We start from the raw sequence: 13915 nt of genomic DNA on the forward strand, positions 1-13915 counted from the left end.
GCCAATGTCCTGGACCTCACGATGGATAACGCGCCCGCACCCGCACCAAGCGACCAAAGCGCTATGTTCGGCATCACGGCGGCTACAGTAGGGGCGTTCACAGTACAGATTCCAGCGCGGATTCCGGGCAGATCTCAGCTCGAATTCCGCGCTGGATTTCGCGCCTCGGTCGATCACCGAGGGTAAATATACGGCATTGTCCGCGCACTGCCCTCTTCGTCAAGGAGCCGCTGGCAGGATCTGCATATTCTTCTCAGCACTCCATTAGCCGAGTCCAGGGGCGCCTAAGTGCGCTAGAGTTAGACTCGTCTCAGAACACCCTGCTGACATGCGTGATCTAACCTTATACACAGGAAAATGGGAATCCCGTTGCAACATTTTGTTTAGAACTTATCTCTGAGCACTTTCACCCTGCAAACCGAGATACAAGCGTTGCTGTAGAATGTCGTAGACAGGATGCTCACCTTCAATAGTAAAATCTACGAGCGCCGGCCGTCATCGGAAATTGCCGGCTGGCAGAAAGTTGCCCGTCCTGAGTCAAAGCAGCCTTCTATGGATTACTCGTGACCGGTGTGTATGATCTTCCGCGAGCACGTTCACACAGATGAACGCCCAGACACTGCGGCGGAGCAAGCACCCGTGCCTTGCCAGCCTATCCCGGAATTGTCGTAAACCGAAACCGAAAATACGTTCAAAATGATCACTCGAGAAGTTCGGCACAAATGTGCGTGTCCTTACCTTGTATCATCTGCCCAGCATTCCCTGATTGCGCCTGGTTAGTGATCTCGCAGCATAGCACCATTTTGCGACTAAGATATCCGCATCTCACCATTAGAGTGCGGTACGTCAAGCTGCGCGGATGAAGAATGTGCGCTGCGTACTCGCCAAGATGTTTCCCGCCTTCATGCTCGCGGACCCGGATGCTGGAACAAATAGGTACACGGTGTCGTCTCGTAATCGGAATCCATGAATGGGTTTTACCTCTGTTACCATTTCTCCATATCATCGGGTCTTCAACATTTTCCGAATCAGCATTTGTCTTGTTGCTTGTATCACCCCTCAACTGCATCGACCTGCAGCCCTGTCACATGCGGTGGGTTCGTCTATACAACATGCTTTTCGATACATATGATTCCTTCTTCTATGAAATGGGCCACATTTGGTTGACATCAAGGATATGATACAATTGGTACTGTCTCGCTGCTCGCATCCATATCTGACTGCGGCAAACCATGCTACAGAAGCCTCCTCTGACCTCGAACAAAACGGACTGTCATACCGAGATCACTTGCGAGCCAGGTCTTCGAGAGGAATATTCACGGAAGTCGGCATGGTCATCGTGCTTCGTCCACTGAAACACCTGGAGTTGAGCCTAGTAGCGATCATCAGAACGCGCAAGGGTGGACTTCTGTCTCATCGCATACGCACAATGCATAAAGAGAATTGACGTAGACTTTGCATCACATGACCGTGGTCAGACAAGCTGGGGACAAGAAACGGTATACATACCTTTAGCGGCAGCGGAGTGAAAGATCTGCCATACGAAAACGTCCGGGGCGAAAGCGCGCCACTAGGCCCGTGCGAGTGATGAGATCAGGGGCATCCACAGAGATATTCTCTCACAGTGATGAAATGCCCGAGTTCTAGGATTCTGACACGGGTGTGTGAACACGAGTCGTGAGGCCGAGTATGCACCACGTGCGTAGTTATGAGCACGCAGTTCACTATGATGACCGTAAGCCTGTTGAGCAACCTCTCTGTGCTGTACAAGTCAGTGAGCGCCCGCAAAAGTAGCCCCCGTAGCCACCTTTTCAGCCCGGTGTGTTTGTCTCGCAAAAAGATTACGAGTGTCGTAGTAGTGATGATATCCGCAATTGAAGCGGACACGGTTTGTAGAGGTGCTGCTATCTGTAGTTACACAGTGAGAATGGAAGGAATACTACGTATTTACGAATGTACCTTAAGCCGGGCATACTCATTCGCCGAGATCCCGTGTACACAGCTGACAACTAGCATATACTTTTAGCGCAAATACAGACTAAATTGGCACTCACGCTATATACACCCTCACTATAACCACGCTCCATAAATGTTCATTGTTAAAGTTGAAGATTCCAAGTGCGTACCAAAGCCAGATGCTGACCCAAAACAACTAGATAAGTGACTTGAATGTAGGGGGAACATAAATGGCACACCACATGACATGATTGCAAGGAGGATCTCATTTCCACAGACATCAAAAAACTCGGAAATCTGGATCAAAGAATGGATCATACCGTGGCAACAACGATGACTGGCCGATACCACATATTTGCAAGTACTGATGAGACGCACGGCATCAACTATCCGCTATCCTCGTAGCTGAATGTATCGTCGAAGGCTTACAGTACCAAATGTGATAGGCATAATAGCTGCAAATAACGTCAACAGGGACAGTAAGAGATATGACTCGGACATACCACTGCACTATCAAGACATTGATAGTCTTCAGATTAGAGAGTAGGAGCCGCAACTTCAGTCTCCAAAAACTCACGGACAGACTATAGTCGACCTGCAGGTTGTGTCAGCGATACACACCAGAGGGCAGTTCAGGTCGCCTACCAATGCGGCGCTATATTTGAATCATCATGGTGAGACATAGTATGTTGTAGCACTGTAGGAATGATCACAGACCTGCTCAACACAATTGCTGCAGAGATTTCAGCATGCGATGTCACAGTAGCCTTCCAGATGGCCTGTGATCGATATTCAGAACTTGACATGGTGGAAAGTAGATATACCTTTACCGCGATATCCGACATGGTGATTCCAGTATCCAAAATCCTGGTGGCCTTCATGAGTGAAATCCAAAACGTACAGGTAAAAGTGACATATTCTTACCACGTAAACACAACCTTGCGACAGAGACGGACGCCTCAACATACAAACTGCATCGTATCGCGACGTAATAAATCGTACCAGCGCCTTGATATGCCACTTGTCACGCGAGTAATGACGGCAATAGTAGAAGAATTGACCGCATGTCACTCCCCAAAGTCTGTGCGATAAGTCTTGAGTCAGTTCGAATCTCAAGGATAAGGAGTAATGAATTACAAAACAGAGAAAATAAGTGCTATATAAGCGCAGCCAATATTCAGTGCCAGATGCAAGTTCGACCCGGTCATGGCACAGAAGATAGAGATTTCTGGGGGGATTTCGGGGAGAGACAGGACCCCTTGCCTTTAGGTAGTACAGGAAACGCACTTCAATCAGAGGTTGTATTTAGTCTGATGCCTTTGAGATGGCTTCCTGTCAAATGCGTTGTATACAGGACTATATCACAAATCTGTCTGTTTCATAAAGTTGAGACAGGCTTCTAAAAGCCCTCGTTGCGTCGGAGTATTTCACGCCGATAGGGGAAGGCGATGTAACATGACATGCGGCGCACGACATAGTTGGAAAACGTGATGACGCCGTCATCTGGGCGTCCATATGCCACCCTGATATTTAAAATCAGTTTCTGCAGTGCCCAAAAGGTGAGATTCCTTTGCCGAGACGTCCCCAGCCCCGCTGAGCGGAGTACATGGCAAGTCTGCGTTTGGGCATTGCGCAGACAATGACCGAGGCGCGAAATCCAGCGCGGGATTCGAGCTGAGATCTGCACGGAATCCGCGTTGGGATCCGTACTGTGAACGCCCCTAGTGGCGCACTCGGAGCCGTCTCAACAAATCCGACTTGGCTCTCGTGCCATGTCCTGGCATCCTGGCGCATAACCAGATGGGTGTATGCACCTGCCTTCCGCTTTTCTCCCCGTCTCGACACAAACAATCTTGAAGTCCAAGCGCTTTGCGGGGCACGAAGAATGATGTGATGTTCTTCGGCAGACTCGCAGCGACCGGCTGCCCTGCTGCAGCTTCCAACGCGCATGGCAGCGGCCCACACTTCCGCCCACCAGCAATACAACAAAACGTCTTCGTACTAAAAAAATAACGCCTGTAAGTTGCCGAAGTACATTCCAGTAAATGCACGCCGACAAACATTACTCCGGCTTGCAGTCTGGTCGCAGGTCATTTTCAGGATGCCGCCGTGCTCTCCCCCTGCTTACGTACCTCGTATTGACGAGGGCTACGAACTGCGGATACCTCCGTACGTCAATCCACCACCAACTTCCGTGGAATCCAGGGTCTCTGATGTCTCCTCCACGCCACAGAAATACCAGGAAGGCCAAAAGGTAGCGCAAGTTCTGCCAGTAGGGCGGAGGTTCCGAGTGAAGACGAAGATGACACGATACACTCACGCAACCTGCTTTCAAGGCCTCAAAATGTTGTCCTGAGCTATGTTTCACACATAATACAGTCACGCCGAAATCTTACGCTCTGGCACCGGGAGCACCGTGATCGTCGCGCTACCGCGCCACCCGGCCGACAGAAGAAGCCAGCTGTTCTCGAGCGCAGTACGGGGGTCGCTCTAGGATCGGGTGCGGACGAATCTCGATCTTACGCATGGCACCGCGGCAGAGTTGCGCCGCGACGACAGCAACAGGCGTAGAGTGTCTGATGCGGCTTCTACCAGCACCGGATACAATGCAGTTCCATGCAACCTATTCCCTGCTGCCCGCGAGGGTGAGGCGAGGTGGTCCTGCGCTTTGTGGGGTAGGGGACTCGGGCGTCGTTCGAGGAGAAACATCGTGCACATGGATGGTGGACAAAGCCGCGATGTGCGCCACGAGCCGGCTCGGGACCTAGAAACCCTCATGTCATGTTGGTCGCTTAGCCCTGGCGAGCATATCTGAGATGGCCGTAGATGGCCGTCTGACTACAACGAACACCACTGCGTACCGGGTGCTGTATCCGGCGCTTCGGACCCTATACCGCCAGGAACGCTTCGTCGCTATCAGTGCTCCGGAGTCGAGACTATCCGCGGCGCAAGGAGACATCACTCCGCAGCCTTGACCGCCCTGTCACTGTTGGCCGTCGAGTTGGTTGTAGACGTTACGAGGTGGACTAGATGCTGGGCATAACAGCGATGCCCACGAGAAATACGCGAAGGGCCCACGGACCGCTGGTATGCGCATAGAGCAGCACACGCCGCCACAAGCCTAACGACGACGCCATCCAAGTTTGCGAGACGGCGCAGCCCATTATGCGCGTTCGTGGCGCTGTGTCGACAGCAACAGAACTAGCGGCCCCAGCGAACCCACAGCTTATCGCCAGTCACGCGTCCCAGCCGCGAAGGTGCGCCGGATGCTGAGTGCTCACGCGGTGTGTTCAAGGCACAAGTAAATCGCCGCTCTACGTGCTGACAGCGCGCCAACGCGCCGGTGCATGCTCCGCGATGCGTACGGGACCGCACGAGACAGCTACCGAGCGCACGGCTGTCCAATCTGCGGCAGCAACGTTTAATGTACATGCCGTTTCCGAAGACCAGGCTGTCTGTCGGAGCCCGTGTACGACCGCATTCGCCGAGACACCCAGCGTCAGCGGAGCCGACAACTTGGATCGTCAAGAGTTCTGGACGGCGGTCTCTGAGAAGGGTTGCTGTGATGCGTTTTCCCACCGCCCCTCACCCTCCCCCGAGGCGAGACTGTTCCTGCCCCCACGCGAGGCACTTCCTAGCGGTTCGATAACCATGTGCGGCGGCGAGGAAGCGGGTGTCATCACGTACGCGCAGCAAGCGCGAAGTGAAGTCCAGCAGCGAAGACGCGGTCGATCTATGGAGAAATGTGTCAACGCAGCTCCTTGCTTCGGAGCATGGCAGAGGAAGAGGGGTCGCTGCCAGATGACGCTCCTAAGACGGCGTATTATGACGGCAACTCACGGCGGGGCGCGGTCACCCATGGCCCCCAGTAAGACTACGAGGCTGGAATGTCTGGGGCCCTTCGTACGCAGACACCGGGGGACTGCTTTCCAGCCGAGCGCCGATGTACAGACCTGCCGCTGAATGATATATGAAATTGCGGCCAGTTCCATGATTCCGTACCGGATTGTGGCAGCTCGCCACACCACGCGCTCAAGAAGACGTAATTCCACTTGATGGACGCACTCTAGAGGGCTCACAAGACGGCTGAGCCCGATGCTGTTCTCCATAGGTGGGCATGCGACGGAGGCTGTTTGCATACCCCACAAGGTAACTGACCGCCACCGACAGGGAGAAGGGCATTGGACTCTGTGCCACCATAGCCAGTCAGGCGGCGTTGTCTGAGATAACACTAGGATCATTTGGACGGTCGGTTGATCACGACCTTTGATCACTGACTAGCGGGCTTGATGTTTGCCACAACGTCAAGACAATGCAGTACTATGAACTGACCGCGACAGTCTCCTTGATGTATCTGCTATCGACTGGCAAGGATACGGGGAGATTCGGCCCGCCCGGGTGATAACTACCAGCCTAGTTTTGGTGTTGAGCAGGAGCCTGCCAATAGAGCCTACGGAAGAGGCCGTCGCTCGGCGGGGACATCATATTTTAGCTCGGCGGGAAAACGTTTGGCCGCTATAGTGGAAGAGGAAAAGCGAGAAGAGTGTGGCCGCTAGTGCGCTAGTGGGAGTAAGGGGACGATGGATACGCGTCCACGTACGGTATATAGCTCGGGGCCCGTGTGGCAGTCTTAGCGATAGTCCAAGACCAGATTCTCGGACGTCGGCCTACGGCGGCCAGCACCTGTCTCAATGCTAGCCGCTAGCAACGAGCGCGGCGTCCGACCAGCGCGCGACCCACGACCTACACATGCCTTTGCGGACGGCCAGCTGCTCTACGTCGAGGCCGCCGCCGGCGACGGGGAGCGCGCCCTTCCACGCGCCGTCGGGCGGGCGCTCTTCCCACACAAGCCCCACGGCCTCGGCAATCTGCAGGAAGCGGTCGCACACGTGGGGGGGCGTGTACGTGCCCGCGGCGACGTACGCGCAGGCTCCGGGGGCGCGGCGGAGGAGGCCGGCGAGCGAGGCGAGGAGGGCGTCATGCGCCCGGTCAAAGTGCAGCAGGTCGGACAGGATGACGGTGTCGAAGCCGTCGTGCCCGGCCGGAAGCAGCGCCCTGCGTGCGAACGTGAGGATCGCGTGGAGAAGACCGCCGGGTAGGGACAGGCGGACTCACAGCAGCGGAGCGACGTCCTGCCCCCACTCATATCCGCGATAGTGCACTCTGCACCCGTCGGAAATCGCCTGCTCGTTCCGCTCCACGTTTTTCTCGAGGTTGCCCAGGATCGTGGCGTCTGGGTAGTCGGTGATCACGACCAGAGACGGCGGCGGCGACAGCGTCGACGACAGGAGCGAGGGGAGCGCACACCCGGCCCCGAGTTCGACGACTGCCAGGGGTGTGTTGAATTTTGTGGTCGTTGGCTTTATCACATACAGAACTCACTACTCTGGCCACTCAAGTGAATGAGACCCCGCTCAATCTGCTCTGCGAGCAAAAGGGACGGTGAAAACAGATGATCGGCGAGCAGTGTGTTGGCCTGGCGACATCTCGTCATTCAGACATTTATCTTTGAGTTAACCACGTCCATTTACCTTGCCTTCCTACCACACACGCCCGTCAATCTTGTTATACCTCATCCTGACTGAAAATCGAGTGACTCTACCTTGGGTGCGACGGTCAGAACAAGCTGTCCATAGTGTATCGTGCCGTCGTCATCCAAGACGTCGCCAAAGAGCGCTGCCGTGTCCTCGAGCACGTCGTCCATCGTGGTGGCCAGCGTCGAAGACGATAAGGCGATCACGGAAGCGGGCGCATCAATTGATCGGCGAGGGCAGTCGCCTACAACCGTATTAGGAAGGCCCCACCTTGAGATCAGGTATAGGCTTTCACCTAATACTAGCTCCACCAGGTGGCTCCCACAGCCCACGGCCTTCGCACGACGCACACCCACGTCAGATAACGCTCAGGGACAAGGAACGATGGCGCAGGTCGCGGAGCTTGCATTGATTGTGTATTTGGACTCTACCGCAGCAAACATGATATAACGAGGGAGGCTGAAGTAACGAGGATCGCAGCACTGGATCTCCTGGGACCAGCCGCGGAGTTTTGCAACTACTCAGGCTACATACAGCGGCTAGATACGCGATGCGCACATTACCAGCACTCTCCCATGCATCATCACTACTACCACGGTGCCCTGAAGCTACTATGATTCGCCGCAGACCCTCCGGAGAGCTGTGCATTGCAAACAGTAAAGTCATCGTCAGCGCCAGACACAACAGCACACGCACCTCCTGGTTGATCAGCCTGTGCACGTGGCACAAGTCTGTCGGAAACTTGGTCAGTACGTGACGTCGCGCGGAGGGCGAGACAGGAGAAGACGCACAGTCGAGGTACGACATAGCGGCATTGTTCTGGTCCTCGACAAGCATGTCGCTGAACTCGATCTCCGCGGCGTCCATGTTCCGCCGCGCTATCAGAAATTTCGGCGTCCACCCGCGCTGTGCGCGCCGGTGCGCGAGGATGTTGTGCACCTGCATCGACAGCCGCGTAGGGAGACGTGGGAGCTGTGTCTGTGTCAGGAGGCACGAGGCATCTCAGCAGCGGTTCTAGATTTTCGGAGGGGAGACGCCACTTACGAGATGTGTGTCGACCTGCATGAACTCGTCGACGTCGAACAGGTCCTTCAGCAGCCGCGGCGAGGCGTCCGACCCGATCCAGAGCACCATCATTTCCTCATTGTCTGCCGGAGTCACGTCAGCATTATGTACTTGAGCCATTAAAAACACGCAGTACCGATAAGATAAATCCCGTATGACTCCATGAAGATGTAGCTGTCGCGCATAAGAGACGGAAGGCGGATGCGCCCCGTGTTCGCGTCGGGCAGCGCGATGGTGTCGTCGAGGTCGTGGAGTGCGAGTAGCCCGGGATACAGATGCTGCATGATCGCGCGCACGCTCATGCCCCGGACCTTGTGTGAATGATAGTTGCGTACGTCTGTCGTGACGTTTCGCCCTAATGTAACGTGCATTAAGTGAAAGTACGCATGCATAGGATTGTGAACGGACCTTTCAATGACTTTGTTTTAAACATGGCCAATGTGTACAGCGGCAATGCTCGGAATGCCTCGGGGATGATCAGCTGTGCGAAACCAGCATGTCAGCCCCGCTCGTTTCTCTGAGAAGCATCCAGCACACCTGTGAAGCCTGCGCATTCGCGGCACATAGTCTTCGATACCCGAGCAGCACGGCCATACACTTCTCCGTCAGCCGCTCCTGGATCTTCGCAATTCTATCTCTGGACATCTGAGACACTCCTGCACCTGCTGTGAGAACGCTCAATCATCCGGGCCGCCACCGCACGGACTGACCTTCGCGGACCATATGGCTCACAACCGCCTCCATGTCAGCGTAACGGAAGACGCTGCCAGCCAGCGACGCCACCTGTAGACCCACGTTGCACACACGCACGCGGCGCTGCCCCGCCGCCGTCGTATGTAGCACGGCGCTCTGTAGGAATGCGAACGTCGAGTCGTTTAGTGTTCCTGTGTGCTCCAAAGAGACCGAGACCGCCTTGTCCGCATCGAACGTCCCGAGAATGAGGTCCGACGTCGGGCCCTCGTAGAAATTGCCGTAGTGCTGCGCCACACGCAGGCCTATAGGATGTGAGTATCGACATCGCTTCGGCGGGAGGCTGCAAGCCGCGTACCGTTCGAGCAACGCACGCGCATGGCACACGAATAGGCCGTCGTGCGGCTCAGCAGTCTGTGTAACTGCGAACGCAGGACCGGGCCGTCGCGCGCAGGGTCAAAGCGCGGATGGAAGAACAACTCGCCGCCGGTCAGCGACGACACGATACCTGCAAACGCACGATGCACAGTCAACAGACACCTACGCTAAGATGCATATCGCACTCACCAACAGATGCCACATCAATGGGCCTGCTCTGGCCCAAGAACATGCTGACGCCAATACCCTCCTCCGCGCATTGAACGGCTAGGTCTTCCCAGGTCCCGTGCCGTGGGGTAAACAGTGTCTTCTCCTTGTCTGTGCCGTACAAAGTGGTGTCATCGTCGGGAGATTTGAGCGCTCCCAAGCCGATCGTGGGGATCACAGCGGCAAATACGACCACTTGCCCGCCACTGCCTGCCTGAGATTCGAAATGAATGTAAAACTACACCACAGGCTTCAAATACGTACGAGAGCAGCTAAACAGGCTGCCAACGCTGAGCCCAGTGCAGCTTCGGTCGTTATAGGTCGCCCATCTGGTGAGCCGAGACCAGCGAGCAGATTGGTAATTGTCTGGCTGGATGGGTATGAGGAAAAGTGTAAATCTGCAGAGGATGACCTACCGGCACGCTTGCGGGTCGACGAATAAGCCGTTCCGTATAGGAACATATATATCCTCTAGATCAGGAATAACAAGCATACTAGCGGTATCATTTGCGCGTGGCTGAACTTGCCAGATTGCAAGATTTTACGGACGCTTATGAGTTGCAAGACGTCACGCAAAGAATAATGGCACATAGCGTACTGAGAGATCGTAAAAATGGATCGTCCGATCATACGTAATGATACAGATCTTGCTTTCGGGCGGTATACACAAGCCCGATTTGGTGTCGCCTTCCGACTGGGAGTTGTACAGAACACCAAGCAGGTTCATACATGCTGAAAGCGTGAAACCTGACTTGATGGCATCCATGGAGACGTCCAGGGCGAAAACATAAAGCATGGGCTTGGGCTGCCGCCGTCCGGACTTCGGCGGGGTAATGACAGACTGGAACAGGGGAGATATGCGCGGTGGCGGGTCTACTGCCCAGTACTCGTCCGGAACGACAAAATCTATGGTCCCCTTGTTGAGTTCAAGACGCTGCATGTGATCTAGCCTGTTCAAGTTTGCATCCAGGTTGCAAAAGTACTCCGGGGCGACTGTGAGATAGCGAAGTGCAAGTCAGATACCCTGCGAACTGGAGTGTGCATAAAGATGCATAATGCTCCCGGCAGATGACGCAGAGCGTGCCAACAAGCGTGATCAATCCCCGCATGCGTGATTGTAAACAAATGCCCAATGAAGAAGAGGTCGTGAAGACAGCGGGAACACACCTTCGGTCTCATGAGAGCACAAATTGCACTTCCACCTCATCCCGCCTGCTACCCACTTGCACCACGGATTGATGTATGCTCGACATTGCGCACAACGTGCGGGACCGACATCGCCCGTTTCGACTACCGGAACGGGCTCCTCTTGAGGGTCCTGATCTGAGAAAGGCTGTATAATAGCGGCGAGAGGTATACCACAGTCCGAAGCAAGACGGGAGGTGCTCGGAACATTCCAGGTGGACACGCGCATATACCTGGGCGATGAGTTCCCTGTAGTCCTTCAGGAGTCAGCCCGACTCATATGAGGAACGAGCTCACCTTGGTCAATAGCTACGTAGTCCGAGGTGGACAGCGGGACATGGCCGCCAGGCAGTGTACCATACGTCTGGTCCTCCCATTGCTCCTTGTCATCTTCGATGGTGTCCAGGGGCGAGGGTATAGACGTAGGTTCGATGGCAGCGCGCAGACCTTTGAACAAGTAGTAAATGGACTGTTAGAAGCATGCAGAACAGGAGCAGACGTGCCCTTGAACGGAAGTCCTGCGCTGTGTGGTGGCTGCGGGATGGGAGAGGTCGGCGACAGAGGAGGAGCCATTGCCAAGCCCCCTTTGCTTCCGGGTTTCCTGGCTTGTCCCACGGTTTATACAAAGATGAAGCAGAGTGTTCACAGCCGTTCAACGAAACCAGAGACAATAGCGGACTGTACGCAGTGCTACCGCGGGAGTTGACTTTGTTTACGGGTCCTTCCACGGACCACCACAAACAATGTTTGGCGCACAACCAGCACGGTCCCTGCGCAGTCCAAAGCAAAATCGCTGAGATTGCCCTAAAGCACTATATGATATTAATGTAAGGACAACACGAACCGCAGGCTGCATGTACACATGGAAAAGGACTATAAACACAGGTAACAATCTAGACACTATAACTACCATATCTAGTCAATGCGATACTTACAAGCCGGACCACGAATACTATCAATACAAATGTGAAGCACCGACCTCCAGCAAATTTATAGCAGTGAGAAAGTAGGATCTGTATGGAACATGGACAGCGTTAATGGATGAAACACATCGTGCGAGAGACCAATCATAGCAGCATTGTCGGATATTACTAAAGTAGTCTGGTCAAGGCGCCTCAGCTCAAGTTAACTGGCAGCAGGAGGAAAAGCTTACGATTTGCGTGCAGCTCAGTGGCATGGATCAATGGTTACGAAAAGAGTGTGATGTTCCTTAGAAGTTATTAACCACGTCCTCACGTCTATCTCGGACATAAAAAGAGTTCGCCCTCTCTTCGTCGTCCATCGGGGATGCCTTCCGTTTGATCGAGCGACGCTTGACCTTCTTAATAGGCGATGGTATAATGAGGAATCCTTTGGGGACACGAGAAGATGCAGGCTGTACACTCATGCATGCAGTGGCAGCACTAGCCGCATCACTGAGTACGGATGGTGGAGTTGAAGGGCGAGGAGAAGCTAGCACTGCCGCATCAGGAACCGTTTCAGCTGGGAGGACAGGATCTATCTTCTCGGGGCTGAGTGCAAAGCTGGCGAGGTCCTGGTCGCCAAAAGGATCGTCCAGAGTGCCGTCATAAAGCGTAGACTCGGCGCGACCAGGACCTACGTCGGTATATCCGAAATCTATACTGCCGTCGTGCTAGGCTTATAGCAGTGTCAATGCACGAAGAGCATAGAGTATGAACCGCACTCACGCGATCGGCAGAGTCTCGAGTTGCATTCGATGGACCATCTCCCATGAAAATGTCTTCGGTCTGGCCCTGCATTGCAAACGCCTTCGCATTCTGCGATTCAGACTCCAACAACGAAATGCGCTGTCTGAGGCTATCAATCTCTGCACTCTTCAACTCAACTTCCATTTCCGATGCGGAGCAGCGATCCCGCAGGCGCTGCAGCTCGTCTTGCTGTTCGGCATATCGTGATTTCCAGACTTCGACATCCTGCTCCCTCGCAGCAGCCAAGGCACTTTGCTCCCTGATGCTCTTATCTGCGTCCACACGAACCTGCTGAATCTTCGCCTGCGCCTCCACTTGCGTTAAGTTGACACGCGTGAGTGCAGCTGTGAGAGCCTCCGCCGCCTTCGCGCGGAATTGGTCGTACTCGCGTTCGCGCGTTCTTATATCCTGTAGCAGCGATTCGCGAACTTTTTTCTTCTCGCTCTCGATAATGGCTACTAGCTGGTCGGCGCCTCTCATGAGTGCAGGAGATGGGGTTGAAGGCGGTTGCTCGAGACGCGTCGCATTGTGGGGCTTGAAAGCGCGTCGATGACATGACAACCAAGGCGAATGTTGCAACTCACGGGTGGACCAGGCACGTTTTGATTCATTGTATGTGTAGGCGTGAAGCAGGAGGCGGAGAGTCGGAGACAACCTGCCTGCCTGTACTGTGATGGAGACGTGATGAAGACGCGCCGCGCTTCGCGGGAAGCGGCGCGTGATCAGACTGAGACTGCATGCAAATGCGCGGACTTGCCGTCGTCTTGATTCGAGATCTACCGCAAGATATAGTTGAACGCCCCATCGTGTAGGCCTTAGGACAAAAGTTTCCTATCACTCAAGTTCAGAAGAGGAAACAATAATATTGCATATCTAGTACACGAATGCATAGGTGCAGGGCTACAAACAGTTGACACATCGTAGTCGAAGATCATGCAGTCAGTGAGCGCAATGCTGTGAATAGTGGAGCGTGCCGCCATGCACAAGTGTGAACGCTGTAGATTCGCCTTTGTATTGCCGAATAGGAAGGCCAACGAACCGAACAGATAAAGTGGGAAGTTGATGGAGTGATCGTGAGTCCAAGGGAGGGCGCATCGAGACAAGCGTAAAGAAGGAGCGACGTAGAGAGGCGAATAGAACCTGTCGATAGCATTAGTCTTGATAAATGACTTGGAGGGCACGGAAGACACA

General features: G+C 54.4%; 4 protein-coding genes across 4 annotated transcripts; 1 reads left to right on the forward strand and 3 right to left on the reverse strand.

Annotated features, from left to right (window-relative positions):
* Window positions 1-700: 700 nt before the first annotated feature.
* Window positions 701-2801, reverse strand: POSPLADRAFT_1145790 (hypothetical protein; the record flags this gene model as incomplete). Its single annotated transcript, XM_024485841.1, has 10 exons — window positions 701-1039; window positions 1280-1372; window positions 1510-1534; window positions 1808-1908; window positions 1960-2019; window positions 2194-2253; window positions 2277-2320; window positions 2386-2411; window positions 2552-2611; window positions 2674-2801. 10 exons carry the CDS (start codon window positions 2799-2801, stop codon window positions 701-703), a joined length of 936 nt encoding a protein of 311 aa, XP_024337587.1.
* Window positions 2802-5313: 2512 nt separating this feature from the next.
* POSPLADRAFT_1057742 (hypothetical protein) lies at window positions 5314-5828 on the forward strand (the record flags this gene model as incomplete). The annotated part of the gene is made up of 2 exons (XM_024480952.1): window positions 5314-5639; window positions 5714-5828. The coding sequence occupies 2 exons, from the start codon at window positions 5314-5316 to the stop codon at window positions 5826-5828; spliced, it is 441 nt and encodes a 146-aa protein (XP_024337588.1).
* An 822-nt stretch (window positions 5829-6650) lies between these two features.
* Window positions 6651-7660, reverse strand: POSPLADRAFT_1047161 (hypothetical protein; the record flags this gene model as incomplete). The annotated part of the gene is made up of 4 exons (XM_024479218.1): window positions 6651-7011; window positions 7072-7282; window positions 7339-7432; window positions 7559-7660. The coding sequence occupies 4 exons, from the start codon at window positions 7658-7660 to the stop codon at window positions 6651-6653; spliced, it is 768 nt and encodes a 255-aa protein (XP_024337589.1).
* A 187-nt stretch (window positions 7661-7847) lies between these two features.
* Window positions 7848-11469, reverse strand: POSPLADRAFT_1145954 (hypothetical protein; the record flags this gene model as incomplete). Its single annotated transcript, XM_024485861.1, has 14 exons — window positions 7848-8221; window positions 8282-8468; window positions 8535-8638; window positions 8692-8910; window positions 8964-9036; window positions 9093-9211; window positions 9266-9550; window positions 9604-9753; window positions 9813-10044; window positions 10095-10200; window positions 10247-10347; window positions 10429-10823; window positions 10998-11264; window positions 11313-11469. Coding segments are annotated over 14 exons (2769 nt in total), but the record flags the coding sequence as incomplete, so codon positions are not given.
* Window positions 11470-13915: the final 2446 nt, after the last annotated feature.

This window comes from Postia placenta (genome assembly GCF_002117355.1).
Source record: "Postia placenta MAD-698-R-SB12 unplaced genomic scaffold POSPLAscaffold_9, whole genome shotgun sequence".
Taxonomy (NCBI): Eukaryota; Fungi; Basidiomycota; class Agaricomycetes; order Polyporales; family Adustoporiaceae; genus Rhodonia; species Rhodonia placenta.